The sequence below is a fragment of the Rhinichthys klamathensis genome, unplaced genomic scaffold, assembly GCF_029890125.1.
Source record: "Rhinichthys klamathensis goyatoka isolate OS25496 unplaced genomic scaffold, OSU_Roscu_1.1 h1tg000254l_1, whole genome shotgun sequence".
NCBI lineage: Eukaryota > Metazoa > Chordata > Actinopteri > Cypriniformes > Leuciscidae > Rhinichthys > Rhinichthys klamathensis.
Genome location: NW_026606776.1, coordinates 4,949,704 through 4,970,267, shown reverse-complemented (window position 1 = coordinate 4,970,267; position 20,564 = coordinate 4,949,704). Strand labels below are relative to the sequence as shown.

The 20,564-nt window shown below is 39.8% G+C and overlaps 1 protein-coding gene across 1 annotated transcript in view; it reads right to left on the bottom strand.

Annotated features, from left to right (window-relative positions):
• Window positions 1-1,336: 1,336 nt before the first annotated feature.
• asic4b (acid-sensing (proton-gated) ion channel family member 4b) overlaps window positions 1,337-20,564 on the bottom strand; it is a 52,701-nt gene continuing 33,473 nt past the window's right edge. The window contains exons 2-10 of the mRNA XM_056266851.1: window positions 9,859-10,003; window positions 7,512-7,639; window positions 7,076-7,229; window positions 5,585-5,638; window positions 3,937-4,090; window positions 3,316-3,407; window positions 2,519-2,598; window positions 2,253-2,417; window positions 1,337-2,159 (exon numbers count right to left, since the gene is read on the bottom strand). Of these exons, the coding sequence (XP_056122826.1) occupies window positions 2,058-2,159; window positions 2,253-2,417; window positions 2,519-2,598; window positions 3,316-3,407; window positions 3,937-4,090; window positions 5,585-5,638; window positions 7,076-7,229; window positions 7,512-7,639; window positions 9,859-10,003 (1,074 nt within the window). The 3' untranslated portion in view covers window positions 1,337-2,057. The remainder of the gene's footprint in view (window positions 2,160-2,252; window positions 2,418-2,518; window positions 2,599-3,315; window positions 3,408-3,936; window positions 4,091-5,584; window positions 5,639-7,075; window positions 7,230-7,511; window positions 7,640-9,858; window positions 10,004-20,564) is intronic.

Here is a 20,564-nt window from a genome sequence, read left to right as displayed (position 1 = left end):
AAACCGAAGTATACTTTTGGTTAGTGACGGAGCTGGGAAAGAGAATGTGAATAGAAATTTTTAAGTGATTATAGTGTATTTTTTTATTGTGACTGCAGCTAAGGGAAGAGAGGATGAAGAATGTTCACAACAAAAATGGACAGTTATGAAAGGGCGAATGTATAACAATGTATTTTGTATTATTCCAGAATTCTAAATCCGCCCTTGCTAAAGGCATTCCAGTATTCCACCCACACTTCCTTTTCCCGTTAGCTTTGGCTGTCTGGCGCAACCTAACTATATTGTAATGTCCATGTAAAATCTGTGCCTTGAAATCTGTTCCTTCACAGTGGAATATTTCTCAATATGCAACCAACCAACAAATGAACACAAAAACACTTTTTTTGTTTTGTTTTGTTTTGTTTTGTTTTGCACATGAACCTAATATTTAAGTATATTTATAATGTCAGAATGATGTTTTGGTGGTTTGTTTGTTTTCCTTTCCATATTTCCTCTATCAAAGGGATGTTTGTGAGCAGAGTACCAGGTGTTGGGCTCTGTGGAATTGACATGCTATAATGAGATTATAGTTAATGCATCACACTGCAGATGTTTACTGTGTGTGGTGTGCTGCTGCTAACAGAAATGGTTTCAGATGAAGAGCCTAAGAGGCTCTAATTCTATTTGTAGAAAGTGTGTCAATGTAAGTAAGGGTAAATTGTCATTATTATTATTATTATTATTTTGTAATCACAACCCATTTGCTCACAAAAAAAATCGTCAGTGTATCCATGTGACATTCTGTTAAAAACAACTTTTATTCACCAAATATTTCCACAGTAATTTGCAGAATTGCATGATTCCATATAGCATCTCTACCCTTGAATGACCCCCAATATGGAGCCACCAGACTTGAGCGGGTGTTACTAAGTTCACACAAAGTGGTGTTGATGAAACATGATAGGTGTTGGTGTTTTAGTATTAAGCCCACTAGGTGGCAGTAAAAGCAGTTTTTTTCTCTCCTTGAAATGCTGCCTTCATGTATAAGGTTAATCTGTGGAAATACAGTATTATGCATATTTAATCAGAAGGCTCTGGCTTGTGACCAGTCTCCAATACATTATTCAAGACAAAAAAATATAAGAAATAAAATAAAGAGCTTATGGTGGTTTTAAGGTTATACTCTGACATTTCTGTTTTAGCTGTAGTGAGTATTATTGTATTCTAGTCCTTTTCACACTTTTTTAGACCAGATGGAAATGATGGATATTCAGCAAAATGTTACTACAATTTTAAATGTGTATATTGTATTTGAATGTGCTTGTATTTGAATACAAAATAAAAACTCTATCACCTATTTTCATACAAAGGATATTATTTAATAGTGTTTACAGTTATGTATTTATTTATTTATTTTTACTAGAGATGATCTCAGCAAACAGTGTGTTCTAGTGGTGTTTTCCATGTTTCAAACCTAGACTGTTTCTAGCACAATGGAAAAGTTACATAAGACTGAAAAAGAGCATAACACCTACTCACAGAAAAATGAGTGGTGTATTTTAGCTTTTCTCCTACTGAGAAGTCTCATTATGTTATTAAGAAATGTGAAAAGATGAAATGGCACAAGCACTGTACATTACCGCAAGAAGAACCACGCAGAAATCTTGTTCTGCACTTAGCAAAAGGTGCATGTTTGCTTCAACTCTCTGTTTCCCTTATAACTTTCCTTACGTTCCTGTTTGTCCAGTCAAATAGGATATTTATGTGTGAATGCAATATTTTCACAATCTTTCTTCTTTTAGGCCCATGATAGGTCCATCCAGAAGGGGGAAAAAACACAAATCAACAAAAGCACATGTGGTTTCTTCATCTGATAATGCTTTGAAAGAGTGTGAGCGGTGTGACTGGTTTGAGCCGATTTCACATGATGAGGTCCCGGATTAGGCTTTGGCTGTAGCTTTTATAAGTGAAAAAAAAAAAAAAACCAGAAATGTATAATTCAGTTCAGGGTCAATTCAGGATCCCAATTTTAAGTTCAGTGATATGAAAAAATAAATAGGGAGAAGAAGAGGCGTCCCTTAAAAAGCAAAGTCCTGCTGTACGACCGGTTGTGCGTTGTGATGATTTGGTAACATTGAAGTTGGATGTGCACTGTGCGGTTGAGCCAGGTCATTAGCTGCCTGTTGACAAACATATCGCATGATGCAGATCTTCAGATATTAGGTGCAAAGTTTCGAAGCCATTTCAAAAATCTCTCTGTTTTTGTGACTCACCTTGACTTTGACTTCTTCAAATCTGACTGTAGCTATAGTTCCGGCAGCCAGCTGAGCTCGCAGGTTCTTTGTTCTCTGGATCTGCTCTTGAATTAAGTTCTGTTGGTTCTGTTGTTTCTGACTCTTCTTTGGTTTCAGGAGTTGCTTGATTTTGTGTTTGGCCACCTATAGAGATAAAGATTAAAAGCAGACTGAAAGGACAAGAGATGTTTATGTGAATGTCAGGGGACTGTCCTATCCTTACACAATGAAGTGAAGATACATACCTCATATAAATAGTCAAGTATTTCCAGGATAGTAAGAATACTGGCTCCAATGAAGAGCCCCATTTGTCCACCAATGTCTCCTGGAATTGAAAACCAAACAGCAATGACATAAATTAGAGATTGAATTGTTTTGTTTGTTTTTTCCACTAGGCCCCATTTCTCAATACTTAGGCCACATTTTCAAAACTCTTCATACTGTTCTCCTTACCAATTTTCAGCTTGGCACAGCAGTCAATTTTGCATCCAAAATGCACAAAAAATACCGAAACACTTCAATCATGTCTCAAGTCACGCTTGCTTCTATAACACAAGCAGAGGTAATCACCCAACAAATGCAGTTTGTCACTCATAAAACAATGACCAAATAAAAAAATTCTGTACAAAACCAGAATGACACCTCTCTTCTGTTTAAAATTCGCTGCAGTTTACTGTACTGTATTGTATGTTACATGGTCAATGTTTACATTGCAGTAGACAATTAAACCTTAGTCGTCTCATTTTGTATAGATGGTAATGAAATTGATAATTGTTTTGATTTATTTGAAATTTTTTAGATTAGGAATATATTTCAATATATATTGGTTGTGGTTGTATCTAAGAGAAAAATATAATTCATGCAATTAGAAAGATGTAGTCATCGAAGGTCATTTTGTGCCAAAGCAATGGAAAATGATAGTTGTGATCTGAGAAACGAACCAAAGCGACTGAGAAAAAAAAGTAACACTTTTAAAAAGCCAGACTATTATGATCATAATAGTTATAGTACAAGTTGTAGTGTGTGGGGATTGCAAACATACCTAACAGACCAGCAATGTCGTATGCTTTCTTCTGTTCTATTGTCTCATAGTTAAGGGCCTCAAAGAAAATATCCAAGATGAGAAAGTTGTCTCTGCACAATAAAAAAAATGTTTAATAAACATTTTTAATTCCCTTCAGGGAAACAGTATGGAAACTAGCCCATTATGATTTGTATTATGGAAAGAAAAGGATTAGCCACAAAAATGGTTAAAAAAAATAATAATTAGTGGAAACCACAGAATGTCATTTTAGAGCAGACTATTCAATATTTTTTTTCTATTATTAAGCCAGTGAATGGAGGACCACAATTACATTTGTCATCCCATTATATAACTGACAGAAACAAGCCTGAAATTTGGACAATAGAACTCCTGCTATAGTTATTAGAAAAGGCCGATATAATTTGTGAAAGAAGCATGTTTTGCAAATAAATACATTTTTCAAAAATGCTGAGCAAGTATCCTTGCAGAAGCATATTTGGTTTTCTATGAAAAACCATTTCTGGGTATGTTTCCTCTTTGGTCTGTCTGAGGGTTTAAACTATAATGTTGAAATGTTCAGCAGCAGAATAAAAACTACCCCTGAGGTCATGTGTGTGGACATTTATGCATTGGACTTACCTAATGTACTCCTCTGATTTCCGGTATTTGCGAGAAAGGTAGCGAGCGGAGCCCCTGCTGGGGATTTTAACCATAGAGAGCTCTTTTCCATACCGAGTCAAATTACAGGGTGTCTCACAGGGACATGAGTCACCCGTGCTCTTCTGGAGTAAAGCTGGAGAAGTGTACAGGAAATATTGATGAATTATACTTGGTGCGGACAAGTGGGCTACTGTAATGAATGGTGCTGTAGTTATCATCAATAATCGAGCTCTCTGTTGTTCAATAGTTTTAAATGCATTTGGGTGTTTTTAAACCCTCAAGTAAGTGAAATTAATAGAGTTGTCAATGATCACTGTTTAAAACTTGTCATTGAGCATGATTACATCCACACCAATAAGCAGTTTATTGAAAAGAAATTCCAGTTTACATGCAGACCAATGACCCGGCAACAAAACGTAAGCATCCGTGTATTCCTGTCACGAACTGCTCCGAGACACGAAGGTTGAGAATGCAAATGCAGTGTTTATTTTGAAAGGGTAATCCAGATAACAGGCATAAACACAAAGTAAGGCAGGGGACACAGGCAAAAAGGGGAAACGGGCAAAGATCAAAAACCAAGAACACGGGAAGAACAGAGAGAATGCTCAGAATTGCAGTAGAGACACTAAACAAGACTTCGCAGGGAATGAATGTGAGAACCAGGCTTATGTGGGGTGAGTTTAACAAGGTAATGACATAGGTGAATGTGAACATGGCTGATTAGTCTGGGCAAAGGATTATGGGAAATGTAGTTTGTGGATGTGTGGTGATTGTCCGGGTTGGAGTGCCCTCTGATGGTTATCCCGGGCACTCTCACTGGTGTTCGTTACAATTCCACTCAGAGTAGTCTATTATGTGAGTTGTGATGCTAAGAAGTAAAACATTAAAAACCCCATAGTATTCCGAAATGTCAGCGGGAAACTTGTACGGACTCATAATTTCAGTTTCTATGACTATACCACTTCTCCTTTGGCGATGAGATCACATTTTTATAATTTCTTGGTCAAGAAAGAGTCTGAGTAAATGATATATTTACTTTTCCCATATAGCGAAACACTCACTCTGGTTGCATGCCCTTAAATCTGCAGTAAGGATGCTTTCCTGATACACATGCACACTTCATTAAGTTCAAGTTAGGGTGTTTTCATGCCAGGTGAAATCGGGGTAATGGGCAAAAATCTAGCTGTCGACCAGTTTATTCTTAAGCTGGATTTGACCTTAATTGTGGTCATGTAAACCGTTTTTCTTTATCGGTTGTCGGTTTATTTAGCATAATCGGTGAAAGAAAGTGCATGTAAATGCACTCATTAATCACTCAGTCTCATGTCGCTTCAAACCTGTAATGCAATAAGATATATTGAAAAAATGTCAGTCTTACGGTATTATAATTTTTTTTTCTGTCCATACAATGAAAGTCAGAGGGTTCCAGTGTCGTTTTGGACCCCAATGACTTTCATAGTTTGGAAAAAACTGTTCTTCAAAATATCTTCTGCAAACGAAAGAAAATGATACAGGTTTGTAGGAACATGAGGGAATAAACGTAGGAAATGAGGGAATAAAAAAGAAAGCATATTAATTGAGTTGATCAAACAGCATCAGTATTTTTATGTGTCTGGGATGACCTTACCTAACGCCTTGTCAACACACTTGAATTTACTCGGTGTGCAGATAACAGCATCACCTGTAGAGAGATATTTGATGTGTGAAAAATGTAACCAACTACAGTATGAATTAAGCTTGTTTCCACCAAGGAATAAAAAAAAATTCAAACAGTAATTGCGACCTTTTATTTCACAATTGTGACACAATTGTGCAATTCCGACTTTATTTCTCGCAATGGCGAGTTTATATTTAAACTTGGAATTGTGAGAAAACAATTCAGAATTGTGAGATAAAATTTCACAACAGGTTTTGCGAAAAAACGCAAATATCTTCCCTCGCAAAACTCAGCCGCCTGCTCGAGATCAATTTATATTATAAAGCTCGTTTTGAGGAAAATTGAGTTGTAGCTCGTTGTCTTACTATGTTTGGATGTTTGGAAATAGGTGTCATTTGTGTTTTAACAACGTTTAGCTCACAAGTTATTGATCCAGGAAGTTCGAATCTGTGAATATATTGCCAACTTTACTGAACTCCTTGAGTTCTGCCAGCGGGACATATCTTTGCGAGAGAACGCAAAAGATTTGAAAAATATTTTTTTACTCCCATCCCAGACGTGGTGTAAAAAATCTGGGATGGGAGGAAAAAAACTTTGCGTTCGATCGCAAAGATATTTGCTTTCTCTCGCAAAACCTTTGCATTCTCTCAAAACTTGTTTTGAGTTCGGACAAACACTTCCTGTTTAATGTCCCACTGGCAGTGTTTCATACAGCTCCGTACGTTAACAATGGAGCGGTTTATAGAGTTATATTTTGAACTTGGACTAAAATATAAAGAAATACGGTCAGTGCTTTACTCAAGGAGTTCAGTAAAGTTGACAATATATTCACAGATTCAAACTTCCCGGATCAATAACTCGTGAGCTAAACGTTGTTATAACACAAATGAGACCTATTTCCAATCATAGGAACTTAGACAACGAGCTACAACCTAATTTTCCTCAAAACGAGCCTCAAAATATAAATCGATCTCTATGAGCAGGCGACTGAGAGACAAGTCCGAAAGGGAAAATTGCATATTTTCCAGATATGCTATTCTGAGAAAAAAAGTCCTAATTAGATATAAACTCGCAATAGCGCGTTATAAAGTCAGAATTGTGAGATACAAAACTTGCAATTTTGTGAAAAAAAGTATCCTAATTTTTTTCTCAGAATTGTGAGATATAAAGTCGCAATTGCCTTTTTTATTTTTTATTCCATGGATGAAACAAGCTTCCATAACCACACAAGGGCTTGTTTATTACATAAGTCTGCTTTATAAATGGTTAGAACACTCATTTCCAAGAAAGCCACTGTTTCGACAGAGAAACCAGGAATGTTGGGATGCAGCTGCCAATCTGTCAGCAGCATTAAGAAGAATTATACGATGAACTGTGTGGTGGCGTGATAAGTATCAACACGGCACATTTGTTCTTACTGATACAGACAGATTTTATCTCCCACTTAGATACAACACGCACCTGGCATATGCACCATCCTGCAGTTGCACTCTCTCTGCACCTGCGTGCTCTCACAGTGCAGTCTGCAAGCACTGACGCTGTAGGTGTCGTATCCTGGGATCACAGGCTCAGATGAAGCCCGGCAGTTCCCCCACGGCTGTGGCAGGTACGTTAGCTAGAAAAACAGCAGACATTAAAAGAGAGTCTCTGTCTCTGCTTCTTTGTCAGCTTGAGTGCACCCTATAGCTGTGAAACACTTGACACATGCAGTCTCAATTAGAAAACATCCCAGTCAGCCTTTAAATCTTTGCGACTTTTTGTAAATTAGCTCCTAATTAAAAAATGTCTGAAATTCAAGAGTTTAGAACAGCCTTGGTATTGAATTCAGACCTATTACAATTTTTTTTTTTGTGCCAAGCAACAGGAGTGTGGTTTTTTTTACCCCAGTTAAACTTACCCTCTGTTCCTGACAGGAAACAAATGTCTGGAATCCTGGAGAGACCCCAAAGCCCAGCTGGTGGATGTAAGGGGGTTCGTTCTGACTATGAATCTGAACCCGAATACCTGCCTCCAGCGTCGTCTCATCTGAAGATGGACAGATTGTATGGGTAAAAAATTACATTTGACAGACACTGTATTTGTTTGTTCTTTTGAAGGACAATTTATGCAAATCCGCTCTGTTTTGGGGTCCCGTTAAACCTGTTGGGATTTATCTTGCGATAACAACCAGCTAGCTGGACATTCTCCCGCTTAATGCATGACTACTCACCAAATAATCGTAATTATTTTACCTCTAATTTTAAACTCTACCGTTTAAAAGTTTGGGGTCAGTAATATTTTTTTAAAGGTCCCATGACATGCTTCTTTTTCCAGGCTTTGATATAGGCCTTAGTGGTCCCTAGTACTGTATCTGAAATCCTTTTCCCAAAATTCAGCCGTGGTACAGAATTATAGTGCCGTTTCAGTGTCTGTAGCTTTAAATGCTAATGAGGAGGAGAAAGGTGGGGCAAGGTGTAGGGCGGGTGTGGCCTTGACCATTTCGCGGCAACAGTACCATGCATGTTTACATTGGATATATTGCAATGGCACGCAGACACGCAGTCGTTCAAGCATTTCAGTTTGACCCAGAATCTGATCCGTATGGAGAAGCAACGGATGAAGAAGTTGCAACTCAGCGGCTCCAGCAGGACATCTCCGAATGGTTAGTTTAAAAATTATGTCTGGATACGGTACTTTATTCGAATGGTTTACGTATGCTGTTAGTCATTATCATCTAAACGCTAGCCTACTGTTGCCTTTTCATGTTGTCTCTCGAGGAAAAACTCAAATTGCGCTCGCGCGTTCGTACTTCCTAGCTAATTTTCTCATGGGCAGGTCAAATTCTCTGGGCGGGAAAAGCAGAGAAAGGGGAGGTAACCTTTTTCCTGTATGACGTCATGCGGGGAAGATTCAAGATCAGCCCATCTGCATAATAGCATAATAGGGGCACTTTAAAGATATTATTCAGCAAGATGCATTAAGCCTTAAACGCATACCTCGGGTCTTTAGTGACCTGGGATGTCATTCACTAACCTCCTCCTCATACATTTTTTAAGGATAGACATCAACCTTCTTAGTATTTCAATTCATTACGAACAATATAACAAGAAAAAAATGATTAAATTATAAAAGAATGCCTGTTTCCCATTCATTCATTTCACTAACGACCCGAGGTGTGTAACCGTGTATATTTTTTTCTGCACAACAATAATTGAAACTTTGATGACTGAATAAATGTAATTCATCTTTATTCCTCAAGGTGACAATGTCTGATACACAAAAATGAAGTGACGTTTCACTCATAGTTACCGCAGGTGGAAAACAAATGAATAGGAAGTATCATCAGCAAAACTTGAAATGGCTCAGAGCGATTTACTGAAGAGCAAGTACTGAACGCAATCAAATATTAGTGTCACTGTCACTTGATGGTGGATCTGGTTCAGAAGCTGTCAGCGATCAAAATATTGATTTTTAAGATGTTGAAAATGATAGTTTTGAGAATATGTTTGAGATCGCGAATATGAGCCAGATGTTGAACGTACTGGGAAATGAGCTCTGGTGAGGACAGTGATGATGGTATAAATCCAAAAGGTAACCAAATGTGCTTTATTTTATTCTTCTGTAATTGTTACTTTAATATCAGGAGAGTTTTATATTATCGCGACGGTAGAGATCCATCCGTGTTAGGTACAGATAAGGGTCGCTAAAGACCCAAATATGTAATAATGATTGGCGAAACATTCATGCATTTAAGGGTTAAATTGATCAAAAGTGACAGTAAAGGAATTTATAATGTTACAAAAAAATGTCTGTTCTTAAGAACTTTCTATTCATTAAAGAATAATGAAACAACTGTTTTCAACTGTGGGTAATAAGAAAGGATTCTTCAGTATCAAACCAGCATATTAGATTGATTTCTGAAGGATCATGTAACACTGAAGACTGCAGTAATGGCTGCTGAAAATTCAGCGTTGTCGTCATAGGAATAAATGACATTTTAAGATTAAAATAGAAAACATTTATTTTAAATTGTAATAGTATTTCACAATATTACTGTATTTTTTCATCAAACAAATGCAGCCATCTTGAGCATAAGAAACAAATCTTACCAACCCCAAACTGTATGAAGAAGAATAATGCATACAAAACAATCTCCTTTGCAACAAAATTACAGTAGCATAAATACTAAAGTCATTCAAGGTCATTTACACTACAATCTATAACTGAGATGCAAAATAGCAGCAGTTGCATTAATAATCACTCACTGGTTTCTCTCCAGATGGGCAGATACTCGTCCTGTTGAATATCCAGCATCAGCTCCAGGCCGTTTCCAGTGCCGCCTTGCCTCACCCGCTTGGGTGATGTCTTGTTTCCATTAAACGTGTAACATTTCCCATACCGTGTATAAACCTGTGGACCACAAAACACAAACACGTATTAGACATGTTTGCACTACTGAAATTTCATTTCAACACTTGCACTCCTCAGCCTAGCCCTCTTTACACCCACCAAGATCTTCATTTGAAGGTGCTACTAAAATCTTCTTCTGATTTCCTAACCATACCAACACCTCATGATAGCCATTATCGAAGCAGCTGCATCAATTGTTGCATTTTTCTCTTGTTTTGACTCTCTGTCCTGTTTCCACCAAGCCTGGTCCACATTTCCATCATAATGGCTAACAGAGGCTACCGTTTGTCTACATTAATCCTGATACATTTGAAAAGTGTTTTCAAATTCATTCATTTGGGAGTGCGTCTTCAAAACACTCCATTTTCGCTGGACAAAAACGCCATCTCAATGTGAACGGAAGGCCAAATATATAGAAATGGATGCGATTTTAAATGAAGCCGGATAACCAGCTGCATGGGCTCAGATAGCACATTAGGGAACTCCAGATTACTGTGCCTCATATTCTGAACTTGAAGAAGAGCTATGAAGCAAAGCTTGAAGCTGCTGCCCCAAGGAAACTCTCCAGCACCTTTTACTCAACCCTCCACCTACGCTTTCCTCTCTCTCTCTTGATGACAAAAATAAATTGTGAACTTCCAAGTACTCCCACATCACACCGCTGCTACACTTCCTTCACTGGCTCCCTATAACTGCTAGAATCAAGTTCAAAACAAGGCAGTACAGGGCCGTGCACAGACCTTTTGAGGGGCATGTGCTGAAACTGAAAAAGGGCACCCCCCTCCCTTTTTTTAATATCAAGATTATTTAGTAAGCCTACATAAGAGGAAATGGTCTCATCTTCATGACAAATTCAATAGAAAAAAAATAATAGTCTCAAAAGCTTTAGATTTATTCACTATTATTAACAACCATAATAATAATAATATAGATAATATAGATATACAGAGTTTCAGGGCTTCTTTAAACCATATTACAACAGCAACCTTCTGTGAGCCATGCTTGAAGATGTTTATGACTTCACTGTGATGTCCCTCTCTATGGCTATGGGGAGAAGGTCTAGTCTCTCCTCTGAGCAAAGGCTTCGGAGTTGGTTCTTAATTAACCTCATTTTTGAAAAGGATCTCTCCACAGTTGCAGTTGATGGCAAAAACCTGACACTGTGGAGGACCAATGTTGGTCTCTTGAAGGTCTCTTATTCACTACACTTCCCATAAAATAAGCCAGCAATGAAAAAATTATAAAATAGTGTGAAAAGTACAGTTGCAGTGAAAAGAATTTCTGAAGGATCACATGACACTGAAGTCAGCTTTGACCACAGAAATAAATTTCATTTTAAAATATATTCAAATAGAAAACAGTTATTTTAAATATTTCACAATATTACTGTTTTTGCTTATTTTGGATCAAATAAATTAAGCCTGGGATGAATGAAATCACAAATTACATTATGGATGATAAAATATAAAGATTTCACAGTGATCTTCTGTAATGTTTTTTTTTGTTTTTTTTTTTGTTACTACAACATTACTGTAGTAAAACCATGTTTTACTACATGTGAGGACGACCGGAGAGTATATAAAATACTATAGATTCAAGAATTAGACAGCGAATACATCCATATTAACAGCCTTGAACTAACCATAATTTAATATTATTACCATAACATGATTAAATGTTAATAAATTAAGTGTATCAGCAGCAATCATAAATCAAAGAACACATTTCTTAGAAATATATGTTAGGTAGGTGACGAGGATCACTCGTCGCTTTGTGTCAGTTCCAGTACGAACAGCGCGGGGGCGCGCATGTGCTTATGATTTTCTGATGGAAACGGCGCCGGCGGCATCATTACATTTTCATCAACAGCTTTACCAACTAGATTGTTATAGCTATATAGGCGCTCAGTTTTTCCTGTTGTAAAATACATTTGGTCAAAATCGCATTTTATAAAAAATGAAATGCTGCTGTATGCACAGGCTATTTAAGTGTAGGCTATGTATTGGCTATGACTATGGCAAATGTTAGCATATAGTCCTCTCTCTCAGGTCCCACATATCTTAGTCAGACATCAAATAAATAAAATATGAGCTTTTATAGACAACGTGTTTAGTACTTATTCAAACAACAAGATCTTAGTTTACCCTTGCAAAACTTCTGCTGTCTGCTGTGCGGCCGCTGCGGAGCTTCAGTTCATTCAGTCACGATAGAGGGGGCGGAGTTATCAGCTTTACTGACAGCGAACAAGATTTACACAAGCTCTTTTTAAGATCTTTCATTGGCTAAATATTTTTAAAACAGACAGATAGACTTAAAGGATGACCAATAGCATTAATTTATATAAAAAAATAAAATAAAAAACACCATCACCAAAAAAAAGGGCACTTCGGCAAAAAGGGCATGTGCTCTGCACAGGTTGAGCCCTACCTGTGCACGTGCCTGAGGCAGTACACAACCTAGCATAAAGGTAGTCAAAGGTCAAGCTCCTTCGTTTATCCAATGCGGACCTACAACTCAAATTTTATCTTGTATTTTTTTCTTTATATTTGTATAAGAAGCACTTCTTTTCCAACAGATAGCATTCCAAATTCCATGCATGGCATGTGTTGATAACAAAGTTGCCCTGGAGAACAGCATCTGCCAAATGCTTTGAATGTAAATGTAAGAGAACACCTTTCCTTCTTCAAAAGACCACTTTAGTCTCTTGAAATAGCTTTAACGTTACAAAATTGTCACTCAAGCACAGATTTTCAGATAAACAAACACCTAAGACATCAATTATGTTATATCTACCTAGTTTTACAGCAATTTTGCCATGCTGGTTATTGTTTTTTTTTTTTTTTTTTTTTTTTTTTAATTCAATCCATGAAACCTCTCTCTTAGAGAAAATGAATCAGAAAAACAAATCAGAATCCTTCCCAGAAATCATCCTGATAACAGACATGGAGGTGGAAAAGTCTGATATGACCAAAGAATACTATTATGTAAATGTACACAAACATTGTGTAGAGAACATGACTAACAGACCAGTAAGACCAAATACAGTACAAATGTGAACCAGATAGATAGATAGATAGATAGATAGATAGATAGATAGATAGATAGATAGATAGATAGATAGATAGATAGATAGATAGATAGATAGATAGATAGATAGATAGATAGATAGATAGATAGATAGATAGATAGATAGATAGATAGATAGATTTTTAGAAATTGATCTTAATGGCTTAATTAAAAAAATGAGGAAAACTCCAACCTTTAAGGACACCAATTTTCTTTGTGATTGAATAATGTATCGTAAATAAATAAATGTTCTTCCTTAAAATACAGGGTGCATAAGTCAGGACACCCCTATGTTAAATTCCAATAGAGGCAGGCAGATTTTTATTTTTAAAGGCCAGTTATTTCATGGATTCAGGATACTATGCTGATAAAGTTCCCTTGGCCTTTGGAATTAAGATTCGCCATACCTAGAGATTGGCATGGTTTTATTTCAGTTAGCCTAATAGCTGTATTGATTTGCATTGAGAGATGATCTTACGGAAAGTACCCCATGCCAATCTCTAGGTAGCATGGGTGTGTTCACTTATGCTAAGCACGATAGATAGATAGATAGATTGATAGATAGATAGATAGATAGATAGATAGATAGATAGATAGATAGATAGATAGATAGATAGATAGATAGATAGATAGATAGATAGATAGATACAGTCTTTTGAAGTTTAATAATCACATTAGGCAGTATAACAATTCTTGTTTTTTTCCATCTCCAAATTTAAAGGGGTCACGACATGTATTGTTTTATTATTATTTTAATACGTTCCTTGAAGTTCACTTATTTGTCAATAAACTTTTTTGCACACAAAACATACAATACAAATGCAGAAAAATTTTTTTTTCAACCTTCGTTCAGGCCCTCTGTCACAACACAGAAGGAAACAGACAGGTGTATTAGTGATAACAGTGTTTATTGAGCAGAGTGGTGAGAAACAGTGGGAACCAGATGATGGTGACTTGTTGACTGATGATGGTGACTTAGCTGATGAAGACAGAAGTGGATTCTCTGTGCAGGTGACAAGTGAACAAGAAGACAGGAGATCTGGATCAGGAGGACAGATGACAGACGGTCAGAAGACTGGAAGCTTGACGAGATGAATCACAGGTAAGTAGACGGGTAAGGAGTCTGACGGTAAGCAGTGGTAACTGCGATGAGACCAGACAATGAGTGGATGGTGAACTGTAGTACCCCCTCCTCCACGGCCGGCTCCTGAAGGCTGAATGACTCGGTGACAGGGCCAGCTTCGACCTCTGTGGGCTGGACGGTCTGGTTGATCCTCGTGAAACTGGGTGAGTAGCGGATCCAGGACATCATCTTGAGAGACCCATGAACGTTCCTCTGGACCGTACCCCTCCCAGTCGATCAGGTACTCTAGGCGGGCGCCCCGTCGCCGTGAGTCGAAGGTAGTATAGACTCGGTACACTAGGTCCTCATCAGCGACATCTGAAGGAGGAGGTACTTCGTCCGTGGTGGGTTCTGTGGGAGAAGAGGACAGAGGTTCAGTGAAGGGTTTCAGGAGGGAGACATGGAATGCAGGCGAAATACGGTAGTGAGGTGGAAGGTTGGGCCTGTAGGCGACCTCGTAGACCTGCCTCTGCACAGTGAAGGGACCTATATAGGGGGGACTCAGCTTACGGCAGGGCAGGCGAAGACGAATGTCGCGGGTGGAGAACGAAACCTTCTGTGCTGGCTGGTATTGGGTGGCTTCAGCTCTTCGGACATCCGCCTGGCGTTGGTGTCTTCGCACTGCCCGCTGGAGATGCACATGGGCTGAGTCCCATACCCTCTCGCTCGCTCTCCTCGAACCAGTGGTTGACAGCTTGAACCTCCGATGGTTCTCCGGACCAGGGTAAGAAGGAGGTTGGTAGCCGAGGATACATTGGAATGGAGTAAGCTCAGTGGTGGTTGGACGCAGGGAGTTCTGGGCATACTCCACCCAGGGGAGGTAGCGGCTCCAGCTGTCCTGGTTCTGATGGCAGTATGACCGCAGGTATCTCCCGATTTCCTGGATCTTGCGCTCAGTCTGGCCGTTTGTCTGTGGGTTTGAAGTTTGAAGGCCTGCCATAGTCAGGAGATAAACTGGGGACCTCTGTCCGATAAAGTGTCTTCTGGAAGGCCATAATGACGAAAAACTTGTTGAAAGAGGAGTTCTGCGGCTTTGGAGAATCGTTCTACGATGACGTTGAGTCTTGGGTTGAGTCGTTTGACTTCTCTGAGATATTCCAGGTTCTGGTGATCTGTGATGACTTCAAAATGGTGATGAGCTCCCTCCAGCCAGTGTCTCCATTCCTCCAAGGTGAGCTTGATCGCAGCTCACGATTCCCAATATCGTAATTCTGATCCGCCGGGGACAGCTTCTTGAAGTAGAAGGCGCATGGATGGAGTCGAGGAGGCTCACCCTGCCGCTGGGATAGTACCTCTCCAACCCCGGGGGTAGAGGCGTCCTCTTCGACCACGAATAGGAGTTCTTGATTGGGGTGTACCTGGATTCGAGCAGTGATGAAGGCATTCTTCAGGCGTTGGAAGGGGTTCCAGGACAGAAACTTGGGCCGGTTTCTGAGGAGTGAGGTGAGAGTTGAGCTGAGGAGAGTGTAATTCTTGATGAATCTACGGTAGAAGTTGGCGAAGCCTAGAAAGCGTTGGAGTTCCTTTATAGTGACAGGTTGGAGCCAGTTGTGAATGGTGTCCACCTTCCTCTGGTCCATTTGGATACCTCGTTGGTCAATGATATATCCAAGGAACTGGACGGATGGCGTGTGGAACTCGCACTTCTCCAACTTGAGATAGAGGTGGTGTTCTCTCAGCTTTTGGAGGACCTGCATCACGTGTTGGCGATGTTTGGCCAGGTTCCGGGATTGGATCGGGATTGGATCGGGATGTCGTCGATGTAGACGATGACGAAGCGATGGAGCTGTTCCAGGGCGGCAGAGACCAGAGGAAGAGGATAGCTGAATTTGAAGGTCTGAGAGCTGAGTGCCCGGTAGTCGATGCATGGCCGCAAGCCTCCGTCCTTCTTGGCCACGAAGAAGAAGCTGGAAGCGGCAGGGGACGTCGATGGTCTGATGAAACGTTGTTTTAGAGCCTCCTGAACATACTCCTCCATGGCCTTCTGTTCCAGGATAGACAAAGGGTAGAACTTACCCTTCGATGGAGTGGCCCCAGGCAGCAGGTGGATGGCACAGTTCCATGGCCGATGAGGTGGTAGACGGGTCGCCAACCGCTTGCTGAACACTTCTGGGACTTCAGTTTTGCTCTCAGTTTCTGGGCTCTCAACGGAGGTGGAGTTCACCTGAATATTGGATGAAGACTTCAAGGGGTGTTGACAGGTCCGGCGGATAGACGGTTTGGGCACAGAAGAAAGACAGTCCTTGAAGCAGGAATCACCCCATTGCAGAATTTCTCCAGAGTTCCAATTTATGGTGGGCTCATGTTGGTTCATCCATAGGCATCCCAGGATGATGTCAGGGGTTGATCCCTCCAGCACCATGAATATGATCTTCTCCTCATGGAGGCAGCCAGCGCGGAGCGTTACTGTGGTGAAGAAATGACGAATGCGACCACGGCCCAGCGGTTTGCCGGGAATGGTGTGGATGGGTAGTTCCTGGGAGCAACGTTTCCTCTGGAGGTTGAGTCTTTGGAGAAGTTGATGAGAGATGAAGTTCCCTGTGGACCCGGAGTCGATGAGCGCTCGCGCTGGAACAAGAAGTTTTTGGGTGAGAATTTGGACAGGTATACGAGTGAGGGGTGCAACTTTTGGGAGAAACTGGATTGTACTCACCGCTGGGCGTGGTGGTCAAATCAGGCAGTTCGCGATGACATGGCCTTCTCCCCCACAATACAGACACAAGTGTTGCAATAGTCTCCTTTGACGCTCCACGCTGGTGAAGTGATATGCGTCGACCTGCATTGGTTCGGGTGCTGGAAGGGCGACAGATGGAGAGATGGGCGGAGGATGCGGAGCGGGTTGATCGAGTGACCAGGCTGACAGACGTTGAGATATGTGCACAGCTTTCTGAATGAAACTCCAATCCAACGTTATTATCATAAATGACTATCTGGTGGCACACTTCCGGGTTGAGACCCTGGCGAAAGGCTGTTAGCAGTGCCGTCTCATTCCACCCGCTGGATGCTGCTTAAGTGCGGAATTGAAGAGCATATGCATTTATGGGGGTTTTACCTTGACGGAGGTTGAACAGCTGATCATGGACGGATAGTACTGATGCAGTTTGACTGAAGACTTCTTTAAGTGGTTGATGAACGATGTTAAGGAACTCGTGACTGGGCCGTTGGAATGCCAGATAAATTGTGCCTATTGCAGCACTCGTCCAGTCAACAGTGAGATCATAAAGGCGATACGCGCCCGTTCGTTGTAGAAAAGCTGTGGCTGCATCTCAAAGTACAATGAACAATGTAGTAAGAACCCGCTGCAATCCTCCGCCTCACCATTGTATGATGCTGGTGGTCGGGCCATGGGACTGGCAGAGGCAGGTGGCGAAGGAGCGGGTGGTGCGGAGGGTAGAGTTTGCTTGAAGACTGCTTGCACGAGTTTGGCAAACGGATCCGGTGGATGTTCTTCGCTGGTTTCGGCAGGACTCTGCATTGTTGTCTGGTCTTCTGTCACTACACAGAGGGAAACAGGTGTATTAGTGATAACAGTGTTGATTGAGCAGAGTGGTGAGAAACAGCGGGAACCAGACGATGATGGTGACTTAGCTGATGAAGACTGAAGTGGATTCTCTGTGCAGGTGACAAGTGAACAAGACAGGAGATCTGGATCAGGACGACAGATGACAGACGGCCAGAAGACTGGAAGCTTGACGAGACGGATCACAGGTAAGTAGACGGGTAAGGAGTCTGACGGTAAGCAGTGGTAACTGCAACGAGACCAGACAATGAGTGGATGGTGAACTGTGAATATGTAGGTTGATGAGGGACTCCAGGTGCAGCGAGTCAGTACTCTGGTGATTGTGAACGAGTGAGCAAGGCAAGGCAAGGCAGGTTTATTTATATAGCACAGTTCACACACAATGGTAATTCAAAGTGCTTTACACCGAGGAAGTTAAAATAATCAAAAGAAATAAGAATAATTAAAACAGTTTAGAATAAAAAATAAAATACAGGACAAACAGTCGGACAAACAGTGGCGCAGTGCTCATTCAGTAAATGCACAGCTAAACAGATGTGTTTTGAGTCTGGATTTGAATGTGACTACTGTAGGAGCACATCTGATCTCCTCTGGAAGCTGGTTCCAGCTGTGGCTGGCATAATAGCTAAAAGCAGACTCTCCATGCTTAGAGTGAATCCTTGGTATTTCTAGCTGATGTGATCCTAATGATCTGAGTGATCTGTTAGGTTTATATTCAGTGAGCATATCTGCAATATATTGAGGTCCTTGCCCATTGAATGATTTATATACCAGTAATAATACTTTAAAATCAATCCTAAATGTAACTGGGAGCCAGTGTAAAGACCTGAGGACTGGCAGCTGGCAGCTGCGTTCTGTATGAGCTGCAACTGTCTTATGGTCTTTTTAGGAAGGTCAGTGAGGTGTCCATCCATGGGCGGGTCCTGGTGATTGGGTGATGATTGGGGCTGTGACGGTGTGGCTGACTCTGTGACACCCTCCTTCCGTTTTTAAGGGGCGGCTCCTTTAAGGCTTGTCAGTAAACGGCCACTGTTGTGATTGGCTAACATCTTTGTATAGGAAACAGTATCAACGCCCACTCTCTATTGCATGTGAGTAAGTGTTTTGAAAACCTTATCGGTAACGCTTTAGATTACAGCCCGGAAAGTACTGTGTAATTAAGAGGAATTTACAGTGTATCTTTCTGTAATTATAGTGTACCTATAAAGTACTTACATGTAAGTATAAGGGAACAATATCTAAAGTTTGGGGAATAAAGGGGTTACATCCAGGAGAATTAAAAAAATATTTATACTGTAAGTATAAAGTATAGAACTAAGGGGTACTTATTATTCTATTATGATACAACAATCTTTACATTTGGGAGCAATTTAGCGAGAACATACACTGCGTACCTTTTTGTAATAATTGTGTACCAATACATACTGTATAGGCTTTTTAAAAATGACAGGGTACATATCTATGGATTTATAAAAAAAAAAAAAATTTGATTGCAAAAGTGCAGATGTTTAAGTTTGGGCTAACATGTTTCAAGGCAAGAAAAGCTAAGACTACTGCAATTTTTTTTAAATATGCTGGGAAATATATCTGGTTTCATGTGGTTACAGGGTAAGTGGTGCTTGTATAATAAATAAAGGTTTCCGAGTCAGTGATATAAGATTGTGTATGCATTTTATTGTACTTACCCTGTAACTACATGGAACAAGAGTGTAACAAGAACCACTTTAATTTACAGCCCGCAATGTCACACTTACCCTGTAACTACATGAAACAAGAGGGTAACAAGCACCACTAAATGAAACAAGTGTATCTTTCCTCAATATTTAAGCAAAAGTTGCAATAGTTTTCGTTTTCAGTGCACTTTTGTTAAAAAGATTACTTTATAAATGCATAGATATGTACCCTGTAATTTTTAAAAAGCCTATACAGTATGTACTGGTTCACCATTATTTCAAAAAGGTATGTTCTTGCTAAATTGCTCCCAAATGTAAGATTGTTATATCATAATAGTAGAATAAGTACCCCTTAGTTCAATAATACTTACAGTATAAATAATTTTTTAATTCTCCTGGTTGTTATCCCTTTATTCCCCAAACTTAAAATATTGTTCCCTTATACTTATATTGTAAGTATAGGCCTACTATAATTACCGAAGGTTACGCTGTAAAATCGCTTTAATTACGCAGTACTTTCCGGGCTGTAATCTAAAGCGTTACCACATTATCTGTATAAAACCATCATTTACAGACAAAGCATTATGAAATAATTTACTTGCATTTACATTTAATCATTTGTTTGTGATTAGGTTCACATTTTGTTAAACACACACAGAGGGAGAGGATAGCATTTATATGATTTTTTTTGTGTGTGTGTGTGTGTGTAGTACAGTTGGTTGCTTCAAAACTTTCTTTGCAAACTCTCCATTAGTCTGTGCCTCATTTACAAAACAAAATGCTCTGAACAAACTTATAATCCTCCGACGTGATCCGGAACACCATTAAAATAAACCATTCACTTGTTTCCAATGGGGATCCTTCTGAAGTCTGAGCTGTTTAAAGTGGATGCATCAACTGTTGTCTGCAGACTCAAGTGTGTGGAGTATGTCAGAGACCCAATGCGCATCTATATCCATTGTAGATATAGCGTCAGGGGTGTATATAGCGTTTTCCACTGTGTTACTTTTCTATTGGTCAGTTCTATTGCAAATTTTCCACCGTTTGTCTTTAGTAAATCCGGACAGTAGTTTTTTATGCAAAAAGAGGGTTTGTGCTTGCGCAAGCTTTTAGTAAATCTGGCCCTTGTTGTTATAAGATATTAAAACTTTTTATGGCCTTAAATGTGTGACAGTAGAT